The 21,795-nt window shown below is 37.3% G+C and overlaps 3 protein-coding genes across 11 annotated transcripts; 1 reads left to right on the forward strand and 2 right to left on the reverse strand.

Annotated features, from left to right (window-relative positions):
• tdg.1 (thymine DNA glycosylase, tandem duplicate 1) lies at window positions 1-10,533 on the reverse strand. 3 transcript variants are annotated; one of them, XM_051692790.1, is made up of 11 exons: window positions 10,408-10,533; window positions 9,724-9,782; window positions 8,776-8,945; window positions 8,442-8,686; window positions 8,254-8,323; window positions 3,801-3,936; window positions 3,632-3,714; window positions 3,167-3,261; window positions 2,890-3,061; window positions 2,609-2,749; window positions 1-1,235 (listed from the first exon to the last, which is right to left on the reverse strand). In XM_051692790.1, exons 2-11 carry the CDS (start codon window positions 9,780-9,782, stop codon window positions 1,099-1,101), a joined length of 1,308 nt encoding a protein of 435 aa, XP_051548750.1. In that variant the 5' UTR covers window positions 10,408-10,533; the 3' UTR covers window positions 1-1,098. The 3 variants fall into 3 exon arrangements, with proteins under 3 accessions (XP_051548750.1, XP_051548751.1, XP_051548752.1); XM_051692791.1 differs by having other exon boundaries at window positions 9,720-9,782; window positions 10,408-10,471; XM_051692792.1 differs by lacking the exon at window positions 9,724-9,782.
• A 433-nt stretch (window positions 10,534-10,966) lies between these two features.
• On the reverse strand, window positions 10,967-20,099 carry LOC127437706 (G/T mismatch-specific thymine DNA glycosylase-like). Of its 5 annotated transcripts, none has more exons than XM_051692796.1 (11): window positions 19,969-20,099; window positions 19,565-19,637; window positions 19,045-19,241; window positions 18,763-18,956; window positions 18,598-18,667; window positions 18,364-18,499; window positions 18,114-18,196; window positions 16,095-16,189; window positions 15,831-16,002; window positions 12,390-12,547; window positions 10,967-12,004 (listed from the first exon to the last, which is right to left on the reverse strand). In XM_051692796.1, exons 2-10 carry the CDS (start codon window positions 19,618-19,620, stop codon window positions 12,399-12,401), a joined length of 1,152 nt encoding a protein of 383 aa, XP_051548756.1. In that variant the 5' UTR covers window positions 19,621-19,637; window positions 19,969-20,099; the 3' UTR covers window positions 10,967-12,004; window positions 12,390-12,398. The 5 variants fall into 5 exon arrangements, with proteins under 5 accessions (XP_051548756.1, XP_051548755.1, XP_051548753.1 ...); XM_051692795.1 differs by having other exon boundaries at window positions 10,968-12,009; XM_051692793.1 differs by having other exon boundaries at window positions 10,971-12,004; window positions 12,425-12,547.
• A 292-nt stretch (window positions 20,100-20,391) lies between these two features.
• Window positions 20,392-21,691, forward strand: LOC127437523 (protein brawnin). Of its 3 annotated transcripts, XM_051692508.1 has the most exons (4): window positions 20,395-20,710; window positions 20,949-20,981; window positions 21,060-21,221; window positions 21,383-21,689. In XM_051692508.1, exons 3-4 carry the CDS (start codon window positions 21,114-21,116, stop codon window positions 21,470-21,472), a joined length of 198 nt encoding a protein of 65 aa, XP_051548468.1. In that variant the 5' UTR covers window positions 20,395-20,710; window positions 20,949-20,981; window positions 21,060-21,113; the 3' UTR covers window positions 21,473-21,689. The 3 variants fall into 3 exon arrangements, with proteins under 3 accessions (XP_051548470.1, XP_051548468.1, XP_051548469.1); XM_051692510.1 differs by lacking the exon at window positions 20,949-20,981 and having other exon boundaries at window positions 20,392-20,710; window positions 21,383-21,691; XM_051692509.1 differs by having other exon boundaries at window positions 20,396-20,710; window positions 20,949-21,221; window positions 21,383-21,688.
• The last annotated feature ends 104 nt before the right edge of the window (window positions 21,692-21,795 follow it).

Consider the following 21,795-nt stretch of genomic DNA (forward strand, 5'->3'; position numbering starts at 1 on the left):
TAACGACAATTGTATTTTAATTAACCAAAAAAGATCATGTTTACAGCGAGTTTCAAAAAAGAGCACCAAGTAAAAGCATTTGGAGAACTCAATTTATGGCATATTCAAAATTAGTTCAGCCATCTTCACTTGTATAATCTGTCACACTCTATTGTGATTTACAGTACTGTAGAAGATGGAGAGGTGGTTGTGAACAGTTTATAAACTTTGATAACATGCTTCCTTACATGTAACATGGTTCAAAGTTCATCCAAATGAACAATCATACTTAACTGTAACTCAGTGTCTTACAGAGGCATTTCAAAAGTTTCCATCTAAAACCATCAAGGCGGCATCTTCCAACATGTAAAAACACCTCATTTGACACATGATGACACTTTAAATAGAAACAAAACATTGATTAGCTGGATTAGCTGGATTTTACATTGTGAAATAAACGGTCTTTAAAACCGAGGCCTTAAAAGGATTGTGTAGAGATATCTGAAATATTACTACACAAGGATACAGCATGGTGCGTCCCATTTAAAAATATCAAATGAAATACTCTCTGTATTAACAAATCAAGCATCAGTCCCTGATTTCACAAGTAATGTAATAAACCAGTGCTCAGAACTTTGTACACTAAACTACCAAAAGTTTACTCTAAACAATTAATGTTAAAGATGAGTATATATTCCAATTCCATAGAAATGCTACTACCTAAAAGTTCTAATTGAAATTCATTGCAAAAACAGTTCTTAAAAGACTCTCTTCTTTGATAAAGAGATATCAAAGATCTTAAGGGCCTCCAATTGAAGTTCTGAGGTAAAGTCTGAGCGTAGCAGCCATTGGATTCTCCTTGTGCAAGTTGATTCACTGCGATTGTTCAAATGATTCCTGAAGTCCCATCCATCTATTCAATGTGGCATACCACACAGATCACAGACTGCGTAAATAAAATATAACAGGCTGTCACATTATAGCATGGGAAAGAAACCAGTGCTTTAAGAGTCCTGAATTAAGTTCTGAGAAGAGCTGATAAGAGGCATGGGATCCCCAGAAGAGCACATGAACTCCCCCAAACAGGCTTCATATGACGTCCCACGCCTTGGCCTGTCCTCATACACCCCAGGTTTGGGCTTGAGAGGAGCTGCCGATGTCTGGAATCTGATCAGCAAAAGACTGCATCATCCACTGACCATCCTGAACTTGGCTGACTGCGTTTGGATTAGTAGGTGGCTTCTCAGCTGCTTGTGCTGATGGTTAAAAGACATGAACAGACATTAAACTTTGCCACAATGGCTCTGTTACAGATATAAATGTTTTAGAACAGATAAAGACTCAAAATACACAATTAGTCTAAAGTTGACTGAATTTGTTTCTCTTGAACTTGTATAACTTTGTATACAAAAATAAATTCCGCCCAAGTATCAATTTCTTTACAAAACTAATATTTTAATAACTATTAATGGATGAGTTGGGCTGGATAGTGAAGAAAAAGCAGCCAAGAAGTGCACAGCATAGATGGGAATCCCTTCAATGCTGTTTAAAAAGCATCCCAGGTGGAAAAACTGGTTGTTAGAATGTAACAGTGTGCAAACTAGGCACTTTAAACAAGCTAAAATATAAGGGGCCATTGTACAGAGTACTTATATTAAAATGAATGGAGAAATTGGAACACCCAATATGGCAGATGTAGAAATGGTAGTCCTGCCTTACAGGTAAAAGAGCCAATCACTTTTTAGATACAGACATCACCTGTCAATCAACTCGAGAACGCACCTGCGCATTAGCTAGTTCAGCAGGGAAAAGATTTTTTGGTGTGATCTGAGGTAAAGAAACAATTTATGATTCTATTGTTTGATCGTAATCTTGATCAATAGTTTTGGAGATTTCGGTCTTTCCCGATTCAAGTAGATAGACCTTTTTCACAGCAGCACCATCTTTGATTTTTGACAAATGACAATGAGGCTGTGAGGGATAGACATACAATGGGCTGTACTGCAGTTTAAAGTGTTTTTGGATCGTTCCGTGGACAAAACATTAAAAAAAAATATTTTCAAGAACACTCGGTTGACAAAAAACTCCGATGGGACCTAGGAGCTTTATACAACTTTTTACCATTCGTGCCATTAAAGAGACAGTAAGTCTATCCCTCACAGCCTTATTGTCATTCCCATTAAAAATCAAAGATGGCGCTACTGTGAATAAGGTCTATAGGAGCTGTACTTTTATGTTGCTTGTATCCACAGAAAATAGCTGCCTGGGAGTGTTCCAAAGATGGCCGCAAAGTGTACTGACTTGCCCTGAAAGGGACTTTATTCCATCTGCAATGTTTTACAATTGTTTTCTATGTAAACATGCACTAGACGCCACGTCTTACAGTTTTTTTAGCATCTTGCACAGCTGCACAACATTTTTATAAATGCAGTGTCATTTTAAAAACAACTTCAACTTTTAATAACACGTTAAAAACGTGTGGCGAGTTTAATATTATTCTGAAATGTGGAAAATAGAAATAACGAAGAATGAGTAGCTGTGTCCAGCCTTTTGACTGGTGTAAGTTAATGAAGTACTCACAAATATAAAATCACAAATATAAAATCATGAATCGTACGAGGCTACCAACCTGTCTCCTCGGATGTAGAGAAGTTGCAATATCCATTGCTTTGGCCCATATCAGGTGGGGGTTCACCATAAGTTCCCCCAAAAGCTGCCTCATAACCAGGATCATACTGCTCCTCCTTGACGGCAATCCTCTTAGCATCCTCTGTAAGAGGGAGTTAGACAAAGTGGTCAAATACAATCCATAATTGTGTGTATATGACTCATAATTCTCACTTTATGATTAAGAAAATTACGGCAATCATATATAAAAAAAAAAAACTAACTAAAGAGTGATGCTTATACCTTTGGCCATGCCGAGATCAAAGCTATAGTTCACTTCCTCAATCTCCTTGCTCCTGATCACACCCTTCAGCTGATCCCGGAGCTCTCGCAACTTGATGTAAAAATGCACTTTGTCCTGAGCACGTGGGAACTGAGCACAGCGGGCACTGGAAGAAGGCATCAGGTACAACGCCTACAGAAAAGCAGAAGATTGGACCGTGATATCCTCCTTTACAGAAGTGAGTTTTGCGCCATTGCAAATTTTTCATGTAATGAACCAAAGAAAATGGTTTCTTACTGTCTCAGAATCTGGAATCTTGTGAGGCTGTAGGCCAAATTCAAGCGTTTTGGGCTTTTTCCCAAACAGCTCTCTGCAGAACATTTCATAAATACCTGAAACAAAAGTAACCAGTGAATGATATTTTTTTTCACTTTACATTTATACTACACAATCTGTATCTGTGGTTAATGACAGACAGATTAATCTGACAATATTTGGGCATATTAGTATTATCACTATCTGCTGACTGACAGAAGTGCTCATTTTGTGTAGTGTCAGTTCCAAAATCTAACAGCAGCCTTTTGGATAGTGCATGCATTTTCGCTTTTAACATTTGTTTTTGTGAATTTTGAGTTATAATGGTTAAATTTCATACATTTTGTGTATGTCTCACTTGCTAACATTAAATTGTAATTAATGTATTATATCAGCATTGACCATTTAAAAGGCCATATCGACCACTATCTCTGGTCATGTACTTACATTTCCCATTAAAAACTGCTATGAGTGGCTTGAATTTCTTTATTTTTTCCACTAGGATTTTTCCTCCTTCTCGAAGCTCCTTACTGCAGAAAAACAGGTTAGAGGAATATCACCATTTTTACCAGGTCATGAGTAAAAGCAGCACATGTTTCCTAAATATGTACCACACCTTGAGAGATCTTTGCTTCCTGGCGTCGCTCTTGCCACCATATTTGTGAAGCCAATGCCATATTTCTCAGGCAAACTCTCATCATCCATGTGATTTAGCAGCTTCTCTGTGAATCCTGACAGGAAAAGACACTTCCCTAAAAGACACAAAATTACAGACTTTGAATGATGTTAATAACCTAATGGATGTTTAAGTCTAGGGCTGTAACTAACGGTCATGTTGATAATCGATTAATCTTCCATTATTTCTTCGATTAATCGGTTGAATTGATGGCGAAGCCATTCTCGTTCATCTTATATTACTAAGTTACGTAATGAAAAGCTCTGTAAACTCTCTGAGCAGATTGGTAAACTGGACCAGAACTATTCAAATACATCATTATACAATGAAAGAGTTTTCTTGCAGGCAGAATATAATCTTCTCTCCACCAACCATGCAGAGCAGCTCTTGCTTAAATCAAGACACCATTTTTATGAGTTCGGGGACAAGCCAGGTAAAGCACTTGCTCTGCAACTCAGAACTGCAAAAATTATTATCACTCAAGTCAAAACCTCAGCAGGATTAATTACATCAGACCCTCAGGCATTTAACAATTTAAACTTTTTTATTCTTCTTTGTATCAGTCAGACTCCCTCAAAGATCCTGATTTTATCAATAGTTTTTTTTTTAAAATGTAGACATCCCTCAAATCAATAACGAATCAAAAGCCAAACTGGATGAACCCTTTTGTTTAACAGAAATTACGCAAGCTATATCCCAGATGCAGAGTGGAAAATCCCAGGTCCCATGGATTTCCTGTAGTGTTCTTAAATAAGTTTTCTTCTTGGGTCTCCCCACTGCTTGTTTTTTGAAGAAACACTGAATAATGGTACTCTTCCACCTACACTGCGTCAGGCCTCGATGTCTCTTCTTTTAAAAAGTGATAAAGATCCTTCAGACTGTGGGTTCTATCGTCCAATTTCCCTCCTCAATGTAGATGTGAAGATTCTGGCTAAAGTCCTTTCTTTAAGGTTAGAAACTGTTATACAAGACATAATTCATCAGACCAAACAGGCTTTGTAAAAAATAGAATGGGTTTTTTTTTAACCTCAGGAGGCTGATGAACATCATTTACACATCATCTCATTTAAATACTCTAGAAGTCCTGGTCTCACTTGATGCGGAAAAGGCTTTCGACTGCATTGAGTGGATCTATTTATTTTATAATGTTAAAAAAATTGGGTTCGGTGAAAAATGTGTGTCTTGGATCAAAATTGTATATTCTTCTCCCTTGGCGTCTGTTAAAACAAACAGCATATGCTCTGGTTATTTCCCTCTTTATCGTGGCACCAGGCAGGGATGTCCCTTATCCCCCATTTTGATTGCCATAGCCATTGAGCCTCTTGCAATTTATTTTTGTACTGATCATAGGTATTTTTAGAGAAGGGAACAGAAAATATCTCTTAATGCTGATGATATTGTGTAATTCAACATGGATCCGGTAGCCCGTCTTCCCTAGGTTTTAAATATTTTAGACTAATTCAGCATTTTTTTCAGGTTACAAATTAAATTTGCACAAGAGTGAGTTTTTTCCAATTAATTCCACCGCTAGATCTCTTCCGGCAACAATTTTCCCATGTAAACTAGCCTCAAGCAGGTTTTGATATCTTGGAGTTATTGTGACATGTTGATCTCTTCAAGCATAATTTTATTCCTCTGTTAAATAAAACTAAGCAAGACCTTACCAGGTGGACCCGGCAGAATTAATGCCATAAAAATGAATGTCCTTCCCAAATTTCTATTTTTATTTTGAAGTATTCCAGTATTTATTTTATTAATAAATGTGATTTGATTTGATTTGATTTATACCTAAAACATTCTTTGCGATTTTAGATCAGTTGGTATCTGATTTCATTTGGAACAAGGGCCCTGTTAGAATTCGGAAAATAATTCTTCAGCAACCTGAGATTAGGCGGTTTTGCACTTCCAAATTTTTTGGTCAACTACTGGGTGGCCAATATTCATGGTATTTTAGATTGGAGCCAGTCACATTATGAACTCAATGGGTTCCTGCATGGGTTGACATGGCATGTGACTCTTGTAGGTATGTCTCCCTGCATACATTGGTATGTTCTCCTCTACCACTTAAATTTTCTCACCATTCTTCTAACCCTTTGGTATTACATTCTTTGAAAATTTGTTCACAATTTAGAAAGCATTTTGGCTTTCAGGCGACATCAGGCATGTCTCCTGTTTATAAAAATCCTTCCATTTTACCCTCTATGACGGATGGAGCATTTGCCCGGTGGTTCAGAAATGGCATTAGAAATATTAATGATCTCTACCATGACAATACATTTGCTAATTTTTCATATTTTTCGGAAAAATACAACTGTGGTGATGGGGGCATGTTCGTGTGTATATTTGTGGGAGAGAAGGAGTGGTGTGGCTCGTCTAGCTGGTTGACATGATTTCTAACAGCTGTTTCTCATTACAGTGATAGCGGAGAGAGCTCTTAAAAACAGCTGAGCACGCCAGAGAAAAGAGAGAGAGAACGAGTGTGCAGCGTTGGTGTTTGTTTATATTGTGTGTTTGATCTATTGAGTATTGTGAAGAAGTTTGTTTATTTTGAGAGTGAATTATTGAACTGAATGAAAGCATTGAAAAAATACTTACGCTGTACACAAAAAAAAGCCTGACCTGAAGCATGTCACTGCTCCCAGTCTCCTCATTTCCACATCCAAACCCTGACATTGTGTCACAACAACCTTCCTAAAACTCACTTCTTTCGATATCTTCAGGCTCGGGAATTTGTAAAAACTATATTTCCTCATTTCCCTCATGCGCCACTTAAGCAAGAAATTGATTGGAATTTAAAGTGTCCATCAAAGTGTTTATCTCCCATATTTACAACATAATTTCTTCAATCATAGCATTGTCAGCATCTGCACCTCTTTCTAAAATAAAGAAGAATTGGGAGACGGATCTTAATTATATTTTTTCAGATGAGGAATGGTCAAAGGCTCTCTGTCCTATACATTCCTCCTATTTGTGCCCGTCATTCATTAATACAGTTTAAGTTATTACACTGAATCTATTGGTCAAATAGACAATACTGATCAATTAAACCCTGATCTGGATCCTATATGTGACAGATGTCATCGAGCTCCAACCACTTTAATTCATAGTTTTTGGCATTGCACAGCACTGAACTCTTTTTGGGATGCTATTTTCAAGTCTTTTTCTGATATATTTAATTTAATTATTGAACCTTGTCCTTTACTGGCATCATTTGTCCTTTCTCCCAAAAATATACCTTTGTCTTTGCTGCAATCAAACACTATGGCCCTCTGCTAATAATTGCTAAAATGCTTATCCTGCTGAACTGTAAAAAGCCTTCCCCACCCCATTACTCTCACTGAGTGCATGACTTGATGCAGTTCATCCAAACTGAAAAAAATAGATTCACTATGCTTGACAACAATGACATTTTTTTTTTTTTTGGCGTTTAGCAACCATTTTTATCATACTTTAAGGAAAATCTAAATTGAATATCCACATATTATTTAACCATCCCTCCTTAATCACATGAACCTTGGTGCCCCTTTCCCTCACCCCTGGTTTAGTGATTAATGGTGAGCCCAAGAGAAACTGCATTTTTGTTTTGTTTTTCACTATTATTGTCTGTTGAGATGGTATCTTTGAATAGATACTGTTTCTGTGTGTTTTTTTAATTAATTTGTATTTATTTATTTATTTTGATTATTGTCATTTTCGTTGCATTTATTGTATACATGTAAATGTCATGTACATGCTTTTGTCACTGTTTTTTTTTTTTTTTTTTTTTTTAAACAACAATAAAAAGAGTTTAAAGGTGCACTCAGAAATTCTAATCCAATACAGTTTTTGTCAAATTCTGCAAATATGTCCTACAGTCTGCTAGCTGTCCGTTCAGTGGGTGGGCTGAAAAAAAATCTAGTATTTGTGCACAGCCCTGGCTCTGAAAATGGGACAAAAACAAAGTGGATCGGACCGATCCACACAACACTATTCCAGCCAATCAGCAACAGGGGGTGGTTCTTGCGCCTACACAGGATGGGGGGTGGGGGCAGAGCGAGAGGGAAATTCATTAGAAGAGCGACGGCAAATCTGGCTGATGCGAACTTTCTAAACTCCAAGGAGGACAAGTGGCTGAGAAACAGACCAAGAGAAAAAGGTCAGACAAATATAAACTAAAAAAGAGGGATTATGATAAGCCGAGGGCTAGGAGCTGCATCAACATTGGCGAGGTTTTTCAGCGGTGGAGAAACCTCCGAGAGGTAAAAGGCTTGAAGACATATCCACTAATCGATAATGAAGTTCGTTCTCAATTATTTTCACTATCCGTTATTATAGATTTTAATGATTAGTTGTTAGTTAGATTAATTGCAGCATTATTTAAGTCCAACGGGGAGTAAAATACTAGCCAACTTACAAAAATGGTTTCCTGGTCCAGGAAACCATCTTCCGATGTAGGCTGCCATCAACCCTGGATTAATTCCAATCTGTATCATTAAAAAATATGCAGTGTGTCATTAAAGTCTCTTTCGGCACAATTTCAGTTTAGTAAATATTTGACGTGATTCAAAAAGCTATTCCACACAAAGAAACACGTAAACTTACAATTACATAGTCAAGGTTGTAGGTAAGGATGTCAGGCAGTGTCTTCTTCAAGACTTCCTCTTCTGACATGCCCTTAAAGCGATCAACTTTCCTCCTCACTTTCTTGAAAGTCTCATCTATCTTCTCCTGTCCCTCAGCAGGTGGGGCCTCCTTATCCTCCTTGGCTTTTTTGGGTTTGGGTCCAGGTTTAGCTTTAACTTTAGGTTCTTTGCTCACTGGCCTTCCTCTCTTACCTTTAGCAGGTGCTGAAGGGGGACAACATGCCATCACATATTGGTATGCCAAATGTAACTAAATTGTACTGAATTGACATATGCAAAACTGGTTAAACTACCTTGCTGTGGAGTACAAGGCTCCTGTTGGACAGCATCTTCTGGGTGTACGGGCATCTGCTGCATGCCCCCCTCTTCTCTGGGTCCTTCCATCATAAAGGCAGCATTGCCATTAGCCATGTGGGGATACTGAGCCTGAAGGGCTTGCAGATGCTGCTGAGCTGACTGAACCCTATTTCAAAAGTAGCACAGGCCCTAAAGTAATCAGTCCAAATTAAAGTTGCATAAAACATCCAGTAAAACATTACAAGCATATTTATGACATAGATTATTGCCTATATATACAGTATGTAACTGATATAAACAGGGGGATACTTGATACTTTAAGGAATGCAAATCATTAAGTGGAACCTGGGCTATTTTTGCTGCAAAATGAATTCATGTTAATAAGCGTTTTATGTTTAGGCAGGACCACAGCACATCAGTAATGGTGCAACCAGCATTTTCAAAACACAAAAACAACTGGCAACAAAAGTCAGTTTCCTTATGTGAACAGGTAATAGCAGGGCAAGTGTCATGAATGCGACACAGACTGGTTAGTAGCCTTCAAAATCAGACGGAAATGCTGAATGTTATTGGGCGATTCATAAAAATTGACAAGTAAATGTCCTGGTCCTATTTCACTCCAAACTGCAAAGTAAAAAAAAAAACTACAATGCTTGGTCTAATTAAATTAATTACAACTTGGGGTAAAAAATGTGCTTAAGTGTCAGGAAAATAATGTCACAATGCAGGTGTTCTTATTAGTACTTTAAAGTTGTATTATTTTATATATTTATTTTACTTTTTTTTTTTTTTGCAGTTGTTTGGGATTAACTATTACCAGGACACTTCCTTGACAAGTTTCGTGAAAATCACTCTTTTATAACATAGTGTATAGCATAATAAAACTAAAGGGATCGTAATTAATCTTGGCGCCAATTGATGACAAATGGGGGATACTCACTCACCATTGTTGGAGGTATTCCGAGGGGGCATTGGGCAAAGATCCATAGAGCCTTTCATCCATCTTAACGGGATTTAAATAAATCAATATTCGTGTTGATTTCAAGAGCAATTTCAGTGGTATTCTCACAGGGGAATTCTCATTTCTAACCAGCCTTTATATATAAGTGGCACTTTTATGACCCCATATTAGGTTAACTTTCAGCAGTTAAAACAGTTACATATATTAAGTATTTCTATCACTATATATAGCATTCATAATCTCAAATAAATTAATAAATAATACAATTCCCAGCCCCAGGTGCCCAATAAGCCAGTTACTAAAACACAAGTTTGTTGTGTTGGGCACCACTTAGTCATCCTGGACATCACACATCTCTGACACTGCTTGGCTATTTTACCACCAACTGCTAATTTATGGCGATATAAAACTACATTAAGCAGTTACACTTCAATCCAGCATTAAGACTACAGGTAAACAACAAAATAATCCTTTTTTCGTGAACAAAAGCAGTGTATGTTACACTTCTTAGCATGCTCGGCTAACACTGTCCTAGTGTGCCAGTTCACTGAGTACAATGAATGACGGTCGGTAGCTAATTGCGCAAAACGCTTTCTATCGACATAAACATTCCTTTCCATAGTGTTATTATTCAAATAAAGCTATCTTTAGTCAAATTAATACATACCGTTGCGATTTGATTAGAACGATAATCCAGTGAAATGTTGATTTTCGCGTTTTATGAACAAAACCGGTGAAAGCAACAAAGACCAAGAGCGAGAAATCAATTTGACAGTGGAGCGTACCAAAGTATGAATACAGGGGATGTTCTGAGCACAGTGGGCACTAATTTTTCGGTTATATGTAAGAAAATAGGCAAGATAATTAAGAACCTCTTTTTATTTTATATACTTTTACATTTAAAATTCAACGAGTATCACATTTAACATTTGTGCTAATTTCTTTATAACAGTAGAGAATCGAACCCCCCTAAAGCTTTAGTATAAACGCCCTCTCCTGTGACATTTAAACGCTGCAAAGCAAGCCTACCATTGGCTACGCTTAGATCAATAAGAGACGCCTGTTTCCCGTTCAGCAAATGTCAAAATAAAGCTTAAAATCATCTCGTCATTTTAGATTGATCCGAAACAGACATGACCGTTCTAAATAAATAAAATGCCATAGAGTACTCGTTATAGTATTTATTGTTATCATACAAAAATAAACATGGCTTTATCATAGTAATACTAACTCTAATAACTAAAGTGGGGCCTACTTTGGTGGAACGTTACGTTTGTGTTTTGCTTTTAATTGCTGCACAATAAATGTACAATGTACAAATATACCAGTGAGAAAAGAAATAGCAAATTTCCATCATTTTTGCTTTTACCAATTGCTTTTATTTTCCAAAACAATCCATCAGTAGGCTAATACCAACGTATAAAAAAAAAGAAAAGAAAAAAAAAATATATATATATACACAACTTGCAAAATGACATACATGATACACAATTCATTCTCACAGCAACAATGCCAGATTGTTATTATGAGATAACGACACATGTACAAATGGTACAAAACACAATTATTACACAAACAGATATGCACACTGGTTACGTCCATTACAATAAAACACAATTCTAAAAAGCCTTAAAATACCATTCAAATTGAGGTAAATTGAGTGATTAAGTGTTAAATAAGCACCATAATGTCTGAGCATGCCATCTGCAATATTACATCTAAACCATGCATGGAGGTCATGCACAGTGATGCACCTCTAGAAGACTACTACTTCAAGAGTCCAACAGTGGATTGCATTAGGGATTTGTTGCACTGACAGTCTCTGTGCACATTTTAGGAGATCCTTTCCATCCAAGATAATAATTTCAGTACCATAGACAATGTATACATTTAGTAAATGTGAAACTGTGTCAAATTAAACAGGGTAATTTAACTTGTAATGTTTGAAGTAAAAGGATAGAGAGGCACAAAATGAACAAATGTCTCAATCAGACAATTCATGTTCAGTCCAGCTTTCAAGTTCCCAGCATTGTTCCTCCAAACACAAATTTGAAAGCACACATAAACAAACATAAACATAAAATATCAATGATAAAAAAAAAAAGTTCTTGTTGGTCCTCCTCTGTACATGCGGTGTAGACAAGCACATAACATAAGTCTTTCTCCAATAACCTCTTTTCTCAGGTTGTTCCATTGTTGCTGCTACATCTGATGTCTGGAATTTAGTCCGCAAATGGCTGCATTGTCCATCGGTTGTCCGTTACCTGCTCTACAGATACCTGTACATTATTACTAGCACTTGACACCTGAAATCCAAATTTTCATATTCTTTCTAACGAGGAGTCAAAACTATTTATGACGCAAACAGCACAGGAAAACTGTGATATGAAACTAGTAATTTATTAATTTATGTTCATTCTGAATCTAAGAACAGGGTTCCCAGTTTTTAACCAGGGAATTTCTATGACTTTATGACCTTTCTAGTTGTTTGAGAATATTCTAGAGGGGAGCATAACATATATAAAAAAAAAATAAAAAAATAAAAAGTTTAATAACTATAGAAGTTTCGATGACATTTGTTTTTTTTTCTTAACTATTATTTCAATGACTTTTCCAGACCCAGATTTCACCATTTTAAATTTCACTTACATTTCCAGGTTAACCATGAACATGGGAGTGTGTACCTGTCCTGTTAGAAGAATGAACACCAAACACTTGCTGTGGTTCCCCCCATGATCTATGGCCACAAGTCTCCTCGTACCCAGGGTCATGCTGTTCCTCTTTGATTGCAAATCTTTTGGCATCCTCTAGAAAAAACAATGACAACAAAGACTTGTGCTTTCATCCGATTAAGCAATCTCAAATAAAGAAAAAATAAGCACAAAATATTTGGAATAGACATATCTAGCATCTGGATTAGGATTTAATTATCCCTGATAATAGGATATATATACACACACACACACACACAGTTGAAGTCAGAAGTTTACATACACCTTAGCCAAATACATTTAAACTCAGTTTTTCACAAGTCCTGACATTTAATCGTAGAAAACATTCCCTGTCTTAGGTCAGTTAGGATCACTACTTTATTTTAAGAATGTGAAATGTCAGAATAATAGTAGAGAGAATGATTTATTTCAGCTTTTATTTATTTCATCACATCCCCAGTGAGTCAGAAGTTTACATACACTTTGTTAGTATTTGGTAGGACTGCCTTTAAATTGTTTAACTTGGGTCAAAGTTTTGGGTAGCCTTCCACAAGCTTCTCACCATAAATTGCTGGAATTTTGGCCCATTCCTCCAGACAGAACTGGTGTAACTGAGTCAGGTTTGTAGGCCTTCTTGCTTGCACACACCTTTTCAGTTCTGCCCACAAATTTTCTACCAGACTGAGGTCAGGGCTTTGTGATGGCCACTCCAATACCTTGACTTTGTTGTCCTTAAGCCATTTTGCCACAACTTTGGAGGTATGCTTGGGGTCGTTGTCCATTTGGAAGACCCATCTTTGACCGAGCTTTAACTTCCTGGCTGATGTCTTGAGATGTTGCTTCAATATATCCACATGATTTTCCTTCCTCATGATGCCATCTCTTTTGTGAAGTGCAGCAGTCCCTCCTGCAGCAAAACACCCCCATAACATGATGCTGCCACCCCCATGCTTCACGGTTACGATGGTGTTCTTCGGCTTGCAAGCCTCACCCTTTTTCCTCCAAGCATAATGATGGTCATTATGGCCAAACAGCTAAATTTTTGTTTCATCAGCCCAGAGGACACTTCTCCAAATAGTAAGATCTTTGTCCCCATGTGCACTTGCAAACTGTAGTCTGGCTTTTATATGGACGTTTTGGAGCGGTGGCAGCTTCCTTGCTGAGCAGTCTTTCAGGTTATGTCGATATAGGACTTATTTTAATGTGGATATAGATACTTGTCTACCTGTTTCCTCCAGCATCCTCACAAGGGCTGTTGTTCTTGGATTGATTTGCACTTTTCGCACCAAACTACGTTCATCTCTAGGAGACCAAATGCATCTCCTTCCTGAGCGGAATGATGGCTGCATGGTCCCATGGTGTTTATACTTGCGTAATATTTTTTGTGCAGACGAACATGGTACCTTCAAATCAAATCAAATCCCTTTATTGTCACTCAACCATATACACAAGTGCAACAGTGGGTGAAAGTCTTGGGTGCAGTTCCACGCAACATAGCCGTATGACAATTACAATAAACATCTAATTTACACATAACACAAATTACACATCTTGTTACACAACACAATATACAATATACAGTACACACAATAAGACTGTATACAATAAAAATACACTGTACCCCCCCCCGTAATCAGTGGAAATAAATATGAAGTGTTGTGCTGACCTTCAGCTGTCGGTTGATAGTCAGTTGCCAGTGTGTTATTAAGAGAAGTATCAAATGTGAGTCCAGTCTGAGGCTAATAAAGTGCAGTGCTGATATATGTATCGTGAGCGATCAAGGAGTTCAAAAGTCTGGGGCCTGGGTATCTCAGTGAGTAAAGACGCTGACTACCACCCCTGGAGTTCGCGAGTATGAATCCCAGGGCGTGCTGAGTGAACCAAATTGGCCCGGTTGCTAGGGAGGGTAGAGTCACATGGGGTAACCTCCTCGTGGTCGCTATAATGTGGTTCGCTCTCGGTGGGGTGTGTGGTGAGTTGTGCATGGATGCCACGGTGGATGCCGTGATGTCTCCGCGGTAACACGCTCAACAAGCCACATGATAAGATGTGCGGATTGACAGTCTCAGATGCAAGGCAACTGAGATTCGTCCTCCGCCACCCGGATTGAGGCGAGTCACTACGCCACCACAAGGACTTAGAGTGCATTGGGAATTGGGCATTCCATATAAAAAAAAATACAATAAAAAAAAAAGGAGTTCAAAAGTCTGATTGCTTGGGGGAAGAAGCTGTCATAAAGTTGGCTGGTGCTGCGATAACGCCTGCCTGATTTTAGCAGTGAGAGCAGCCCATGGATCGGGTGGCTGGAGTCTCTGATGATTCTCCGAGCTTTTCTCACACACCGCCTGGTGTAGATCTCCTCTTTTTCAGGCATTTGGAAATTGCTCCCAAGGATGAACCAGACTTGTAAAGCTCCACAGCTTTTTTTTTTTTCCTGAGGTCTTGGCTGATTTCTTTTGATTTTCCCATGATGTCAAGTAAAGAGGCACTGAGTTTGAAGGTAGGCCTTAAAATACATCCACAGGTACGCTTCCAATTGACTCCAATTAGCCAATCAGAAGCTAATTGGCTAATTGCCTAAAGGCTTGTCAAAGTTTTTCTGGAATTTTCCAAGCTGCTTAAAGGCACAGTTAACTTAGTGTATACAAACTTCTGACCCACTGGAATTGTGATATAGTCAATTAAAAGTGAAACAATCTGTCTGCAAACAATTGTTGGTAAAACTACTCATGTCATGCACAAAGTAGATATCCTAAATGATTTACCAAAACTATAGTTTGCTAATGTTAAATCTGTGGAGTGATTAAAAAATGAGTTTTAATGACTTCAACTGTATGAAATGGTAGCCAGCTGGTAGGTAGCTGTGCAGTGTGTAAATCTCACTCCCCTGACATCAAGAGGTGCACTAGCGACTAATGCTAGAAGCTGTAGCCTTTAGCCTCCTCGTTAGCATGCCTGCCTCCTATGCCGGAGACGTCGATTCGAATCCCACTCAGAGCAGGTCGAGCAGGACAGTGGTGCTGTGACCCAGATGGGAGTGAGGTTTAGGGGGTGAGTGGTACGGTAGCCAGCTGGTAGGTAGCTGTGCAGTGTGTAAACCTCACTCCCCTGGCATAAAGAGGCGCACTAGCGACTGATGCTAGAGGCTGTAGCCTTTAGACTCCTCGTTAGCGCGCCTGCCTCCCATGCCGGAGAAACCGGTTCGAATCCCACTCGAAGCAGGTCGAGAAGGACCAGATACATATATATATATATATATATATATATATATATATATATATATATATATATAAATCAGAGATATTAGATCAATCTAAAAATGGGAATTTGAAATTCTAAACGCATCAAGGCAATCCAAAACTCTTTATGATCTCTTTACCTTTGGCCAGAGCCAGATCAAAAGAGTAGTTTGTCTCTTGGACTTCCTGAGTCTTGACCATTCCCTTCATCTGATCCCTGACTTCTTTTAGCTTAATGTAGAAGTGCACTTTGTCCTGAGCACGAGGGAACTGGGCACAACGTGGGCTTGATGATGGCATCAGGTAGCAAACCTGGACAAAAGAATGCCATATAAAATAAATTCATAGGAAGTGGTATTCATGCAGGACTCTGATCCATGTACCATGAAGTAAGAAACTCGTACCGTCTCTGTGTCTGGCACTTTGTAAGGCTGCAAACCGAATTCTAAGTTCTTGGCCTTCACTCCAAAAATCTCCTTGCAAAATATTTCATAAATGCCTGAAATATCAAAAAGATTATTTATGTTCATGCAACTGATAAAAAAAAAAAAAAAAAAAAAAAAAAAAAACACAAGATTAAAGGAATAGTTGACCCAAAAATGGAAATTCTCTCTTCATTTACTCACCCTCATGCCTTCCCAGATGTGTATGACTTACTTTCTTCTGCTGAACACAAGCAGAGATTTTTAGAAGAATATTTCAGCTCTGTTAGTTCATATAATGCAATTGAATGTTGACCAAAATGTTGACCAAAGGACATAAAGTCAGCATAAAAGTAATCCATATGACTCCATTAATTAAATGTCTTCAGAAGCGACATGATAGGTGTGGGTGGAAACAGATGAATATTTAAGTCCTTTTTTACTATAAATCTCCACTTTCACTTTCACATTCTTCTTTTGTTTTTAGCGATTCGCATTTTTCGTGCATATCGCATCCTACTGGGCGGGGAGGAGAAATTCAAGTAAAAAAAGGACATAAAAAGGATTGTTTCTCATGCACAATTATAATATTGCTTCTGAAGACATGGATTAAATCACTGGAGTCGGATGGATTACTTTTATGCTGCCTTTGTCTTACTTTTGGAGCTTCAAAGTTCTGGTCAGCATTCACTTGCACCAACAGAGCTGAAATATTTTTCTAAAAATCTTCGTTTGAGTTCAGCAGAAGAAAGAAAGAAAGCCATCCACATCTGAGATTGCATGAGGGTGAGTGAATGACATTAGAATTTTCATTTTTGGGTGAACTATCCTTTTAAGTTATTTCATGGATACAAGGTATGATGGCATTTTAGTGCTGCGTTAATAAAAAAAAAAATTTAAAAAAAGAGAATGTCGAAAATAAAGGCATAGTATTACGAGAATAAAGTCAAAATGTTTTGAGAATAATCTCATAACATGCCTTTTACAAGAATAAAGTCATAAAGATTCAAGAATAAAGTCATAGCATTATGAGATTAAAGTTGTAATATTTTGAGAATATTATGAGAATAAAGTAATGGCATTATGAGAATACATTGGTATATTGTGTGAATAAAGTAGAAATATTTTGAGAGAAAAAACAAAACAAACAGCAAGTCATTATCACGTTGATAGAACAGATGCCGAGCCAGCAGCTTCATTAATGCAAGAAATCGATGTGGAGGATTTAGTTAAATCATACTTTAGGATAGGATTTAGCAATAAAGAAATCCTCGGTCTTTTGGCGCATCAGCACAGACTTATTAGTATCTGGAGTCCGGATACTGCAGCAGTTATGTAGGAAACTAAATTTATTCCGGAGAAAGAACCAGACAGATATTTGTGCAGTCCCGCTCGGTGTGGGTAATGTAGTCTGCTTTTTTTTTTTTGGGGGGGGGGGGGGGGGGTTTGCTCTCAAAACAATAGTATAACTGAGAGGACGTAACAACATATAATGTCTTGAAATTGGCCTTTATAATTCACAGCAGTTCCAGTTAATTTTCGCTTCACTTGCGTAAGCATACCACGCCTCCCTTGACAGGCGCCCACAGGTTGAAAGCTCCTGTACTAACACACAGCTGATTCATGAACAGAGAGCTTGCAAAAACGTCCCAATAATTCAGCTCGGCTAATATGACAACAAAGTTACAGAGCCAATGTTTTCTCCCGTTAGTGGTGTTCAAAGACCCAGACACTCCACTTTGCTAATGTCCACCACATCACTTTGATGTAACTTTCCTCACGACTTGTACTCAAAATATTATGACTTCAATCTCATAATGATACAAATTTATTCTCGTAATTTTGACAAGAATAAATTCTCGAAACATCTCAACTTTATTCTTGTAATGCTATGACTTTAATCTCAAAATCGCAGATTTTTATTTTGATGTGGCACTAAAATGCCATTGTAAAAAGGGGTATAAACTTTGAAATATTAAAACTTTGTAATCAAAGCCTCACCTTTGCCATTGAAGGCAGCAATTAACGGTCTGTACTTCTGAAGCTTTTCCAAAAGTTGGTGTCCACCTTCACGGATCTCTTTGCTGCAAAGAAATAACCATTTTGAGTATTTTGCTGGAATATTTGCTGATCTATTCAAATAAACCACCTTCTTCATCCACTGTTGATTTTACTATGTCTTTGGAAAGATGATATTATCAAACATGCTATTTTCTTTACATATAGCAATGTGAGGATGTTCAATTCTTACTTTGTTAGGTCTTTACTTCCTGGTGTAGTCCGCTCCACCATATTGGTGAAACCAATGCTGTACCTATCAGGCAAAGTCTGATCGTGCATGTGATTGAGCTGTTCGTCAGTCAACCCAGAGAGAAACAAGCACTTCCCTATGAAACAATCAAATATACATTCAGTAGATTTGAAAAGCATGCATAAATGCATAAACATCCTTTACAAAGAATAAGATCAGCTCAACTGAACATACAAAAATGGTTCCCAGGATTTGGGTAGTGCCTTCCCTTGTAGGCTGACAACAGTCCAGGATTGATTCCAATCTATAAAAAATCGGTATGGAGTGCCAAATATTGCAGAATAAATATAGGTAAAAGTCACCGACAATGTCAATTTTGTGGTTATAATGGAAACTCACAATCAGAATGTCAAGATTATGGGTGATAACGTCTGGCAGCTTTCTAGCCATGACTTCTTCTACAGACATTCCATTGAATCTATCTAGTGTTCTCTTCGCTTTCTTTGGAGAGTCTTCAGCCTGCGCTTGCTCCTTTCCTTCACCTTTTGGAGGCCGCCCTCTTTTCTTTCCTTTTGATGGTATTGTCGGAGGTGCTACAAAATAGATATTTCATGAGTCAAATTTCTGGGCTGTGGAAATAACAGTTTTATTTACATTTGCTGGGAGGATGGAGGGTCATACCTGGTGGCAAGGCCATATCTGGTGGCTGGACAAAGAGTTGATTGGGCTGTTGAGTTTGATCTGGATAGGGATCTTGATGTACTGCTAAATCAGTCATGACTTTGTCCTCCATGGGTCTTTCAGTGTACTGGGCATTGTTAACCACCTGGTGGTACTGCGGCACTTGCTGTGGCTGAAACTCCTGATTGGTTTGGTACCTGAAAAAACAAATTTGCATTGAAAAAGACATTGATGGCATAAGAATAAGTTAAGAGCAAAAAAAAAAAAAAAAAAAAGAAGAAAAGAAAAACTTGGAAGATTGAGACTAAAAGTAAAAAATGGTATTTTCCTCACCAGTGTTTTACACATTTTTCTCTCACTGAATTTAATAGACATATACCCATAAAGGTTTCCAGATGAGCACATTTTTTGAATTGGCAGCATACAAAACCGTATTAGAGAAAGCAATAAAAAGAAAGTAGTTTATTAAACTTAATGAGCTGAAACTCTATTGGGTTCTTTTGGGGCTATGCATACTCACCAATACTGAAGATAATCCATAGGAGCCGTCAGAGATGAATACTGCCTTTCTTCCATCTTAATTGGTGGTCTTACTTTAATAGATTAATATTCATGTTTATGTTACTCACATGCCAGCTGGTAAACCACACCTCCCTTTGTTTAATTGGTTCTGGTACATCTGCCTCATTTTCATTCAGAGCTTTTTAAATTAATCGGCAAAAAATTATATTTTCAATGCATTTTAACTAGAAACATACGGCCATTTAATCTCTTGCACCTATTTAACACTATTGTCAGCTAATTAGTAGGTCGTTGCACTCAATAAGCTAAGAGCTATGTGAACCATTGACCTTATACAAACATAAAATCACTCACTTCGTTACCTACATTGACATTTATGTGCAATACAATTAAACTTCTTACCTGCCACATATATTCTTCAGACCTTTTCTGGTACATAACAGTATTAAGAGCAGAAATATATGGTCTAGATTGATGCTACATATGATGCATGAAGCCAGTGAACGTATAAATGTCAACAAAGCTAAAGGCAAAATTCAAAATAAAAGTCCCCATTTTAACGCATCTGTTTTATTTAATTTTTTTTTACAAAACGTTTAGCTACACATTAACGCGTTTTTCTGTAATGCAAAGCCTCACATTATATATGTATTTATTGTATACAAAGATCGACTGGTATGCTGTTATGTTATAATAACATAATATAAGAAAAACATAATGCGGAGTGCTATTCTTGTTCCAATAAAGTCCATGCTTTTATACTATGAGGCATTACGTTTATAATGTCTGGCTTCATTTTTGGCCAATCAGCCTCGACTTTTTTTGGAGGGGAGGTCATTTTTTTCTCTTACATCTTTTCTGTCTAAAACGGTTTTTGTGCCGTGCGTGAAATTGTCTGAAGTATTTAAACAGTTTTAGATATTTGTAGTAATTAAGATTTCAGTCTTTCATCAATTATTTAGTTTTACTTTGGTAAACAATAAATTACATGCCTCCCTGTAGTGATTACCGATTTACAATTTTCCAAATACTGTGGACATGCGCGACACCACAGCTGTCGTGAAAATTGCCCTTGTGCAACCTTTGCTGTTGCTGGAACATAATCGTAAATGTCATAATCTTATATCGGCTAAACATCACACAGGTTAGTATGCGTTCCCCTTCGATTAAATGCGTAAATTGTAATAACATTTATATTAAATAGCACATATGCAACACTTGTCGCTATATAGTAGTGATTAAATGGCATTCTAGCAAAAACATCTGACATGTCAAATGAGTCTCTTTGGCAGTGGCGCATGAAACTAAAATGAAACGCTCATTATTTAATTCTTTATAAGCAGTGGTTGTCTTTCATGTATATTATTTGCTTTTTCATGTAGCCACTGTATTTACCCACGTGCAGACTAGCAGTGGTGAGTTAACATTTTAATTGTTTATGTAAAAGTATCAACATAGTTAGCAGGGCAATTATGAGTGCTTCCTTTCCATAGATAAATATAATATTGTAAGTGGCAGAACATCTGTCTGCCAGCCGAGTTTCAGAGATGCCAGCAGGTGTATCTTGGCCAAGATACTTAAGAATGTTTGCTGCTAGTGTGTTGTCAATGTTTGCTGGAGCACAGGTTGTTCATCAGTATTATCGTCCAGATTTGGTAAGTGTCCAGATCAAGTATTGCGCATTTCCAATCCACCCATAGATGTTTATTTTTCAAATCCACAACATTAATTATTAATGTGTACACCATAAACATTGTCTTTTATTATTATTATTATTATTATTATTATTATTATTGTTATTTCTCTTGCATTTTAGACAATTCCAGCTGTCCCTCCAAAGCCTGGAGAACTGCAAACAGAACTTCTTGGTTTGAAAACAAGACAGACAGACTCAGAGAAACAATGACCCAATAGCCCAGTTTTGGTTACTGTATAAATACACATAATGTTTGATGCCCCCCCACCCAACCACAAAAAATCTTATTTTATTCTATGAATAAAGTTATTTGTACTTGTACTATGTCTTCTTTGTCAAATAAAACACGTCATAGTTTGAGACTGTTAGACAATTAGACAATTTGAGTTAATCTGAAATAGAAAAATAAATGCAGATCTTTCTGTTGAAAATCACTGTTATGTTTTATAATGTTATTATAGCCTAATTATGTCATACATTTAATTGTCATAAATAGTTTGGAATAATCTTTTATTATTATTTCTTAAAATAAG

The sequence above is a fragment of the Myxocyprinus asiaticus genome, chromosome 48 (assembly GCF_019703515.2).
Source record: "Myxocyprinus asiaticus isolate MX2 ecotype Aquarium Trade chromosome 48, UBuf_Myxa_2, whole genome shotgun sequence".
Classification (NCBI taxonomy): Eukaryota; Metazoa; Chordata; class Actinopteri; order Cypriniformes; family Catostomidae; genus Myxocyprinus; species Myxocyprinus asiaticus.

Coding starts and splice junctions, on each gene's coding strand:
- LOC127437523 (XM_051692510.1), top strand. CDS start 21,114: ATGCCAGCAGGTGTATCTTGGCCAAGATACTTAAGAATGTTTGCTGCT. Junction 21,222..21,382: donor AGTATTATCGTCCAGATTTG/GTAAGTGTCCAG, acceptor CTTGCATTTTAG/ACAATTCCAGCTGTCCCTCC.
- tdg.1 (XM_051692790.1), bottom strand. CDS start 9,782: ATGGATGAAAGGCTCTATGGATCTTTGCCCAATGCCCCCTCGGAATAC. Junction 3,937..8,253: donor TGGACCAGGAAACCATTTTT/GTAAGTTGGCTA, acceptor TGTGTCTTTTAG/GGAAGTGTCTTTTCCTGTCA. Junction 3,062..3,166: donor AGATTCCAGATTCTGAGACA/GTAAGAAACCAT, acceptor GCTTTTCTGTAG/GCGTTGTACCTGATGCCTTC.
- LOC127437706 (XM_051692793.1), bottom strand. CDS start 19,620: ATGGAAGAAAGGCAGTATTCATCTCTGACGGCTCCTATGGATTATCTT. Junction 16,190..18,113: donor TGCTGCCTTCAATGGCAAAG/GTGAGGCTTTGA, acceptor TTGATATTTCAG/GCATTTATGAAATATTTTGC. Junction 12,005..12,424: donor TCATTCTTCTAACAGGACAG/GTACACACTCCC, acceptor TCTGTAGAGCAG/GTAACGGACAACCGATGGAC.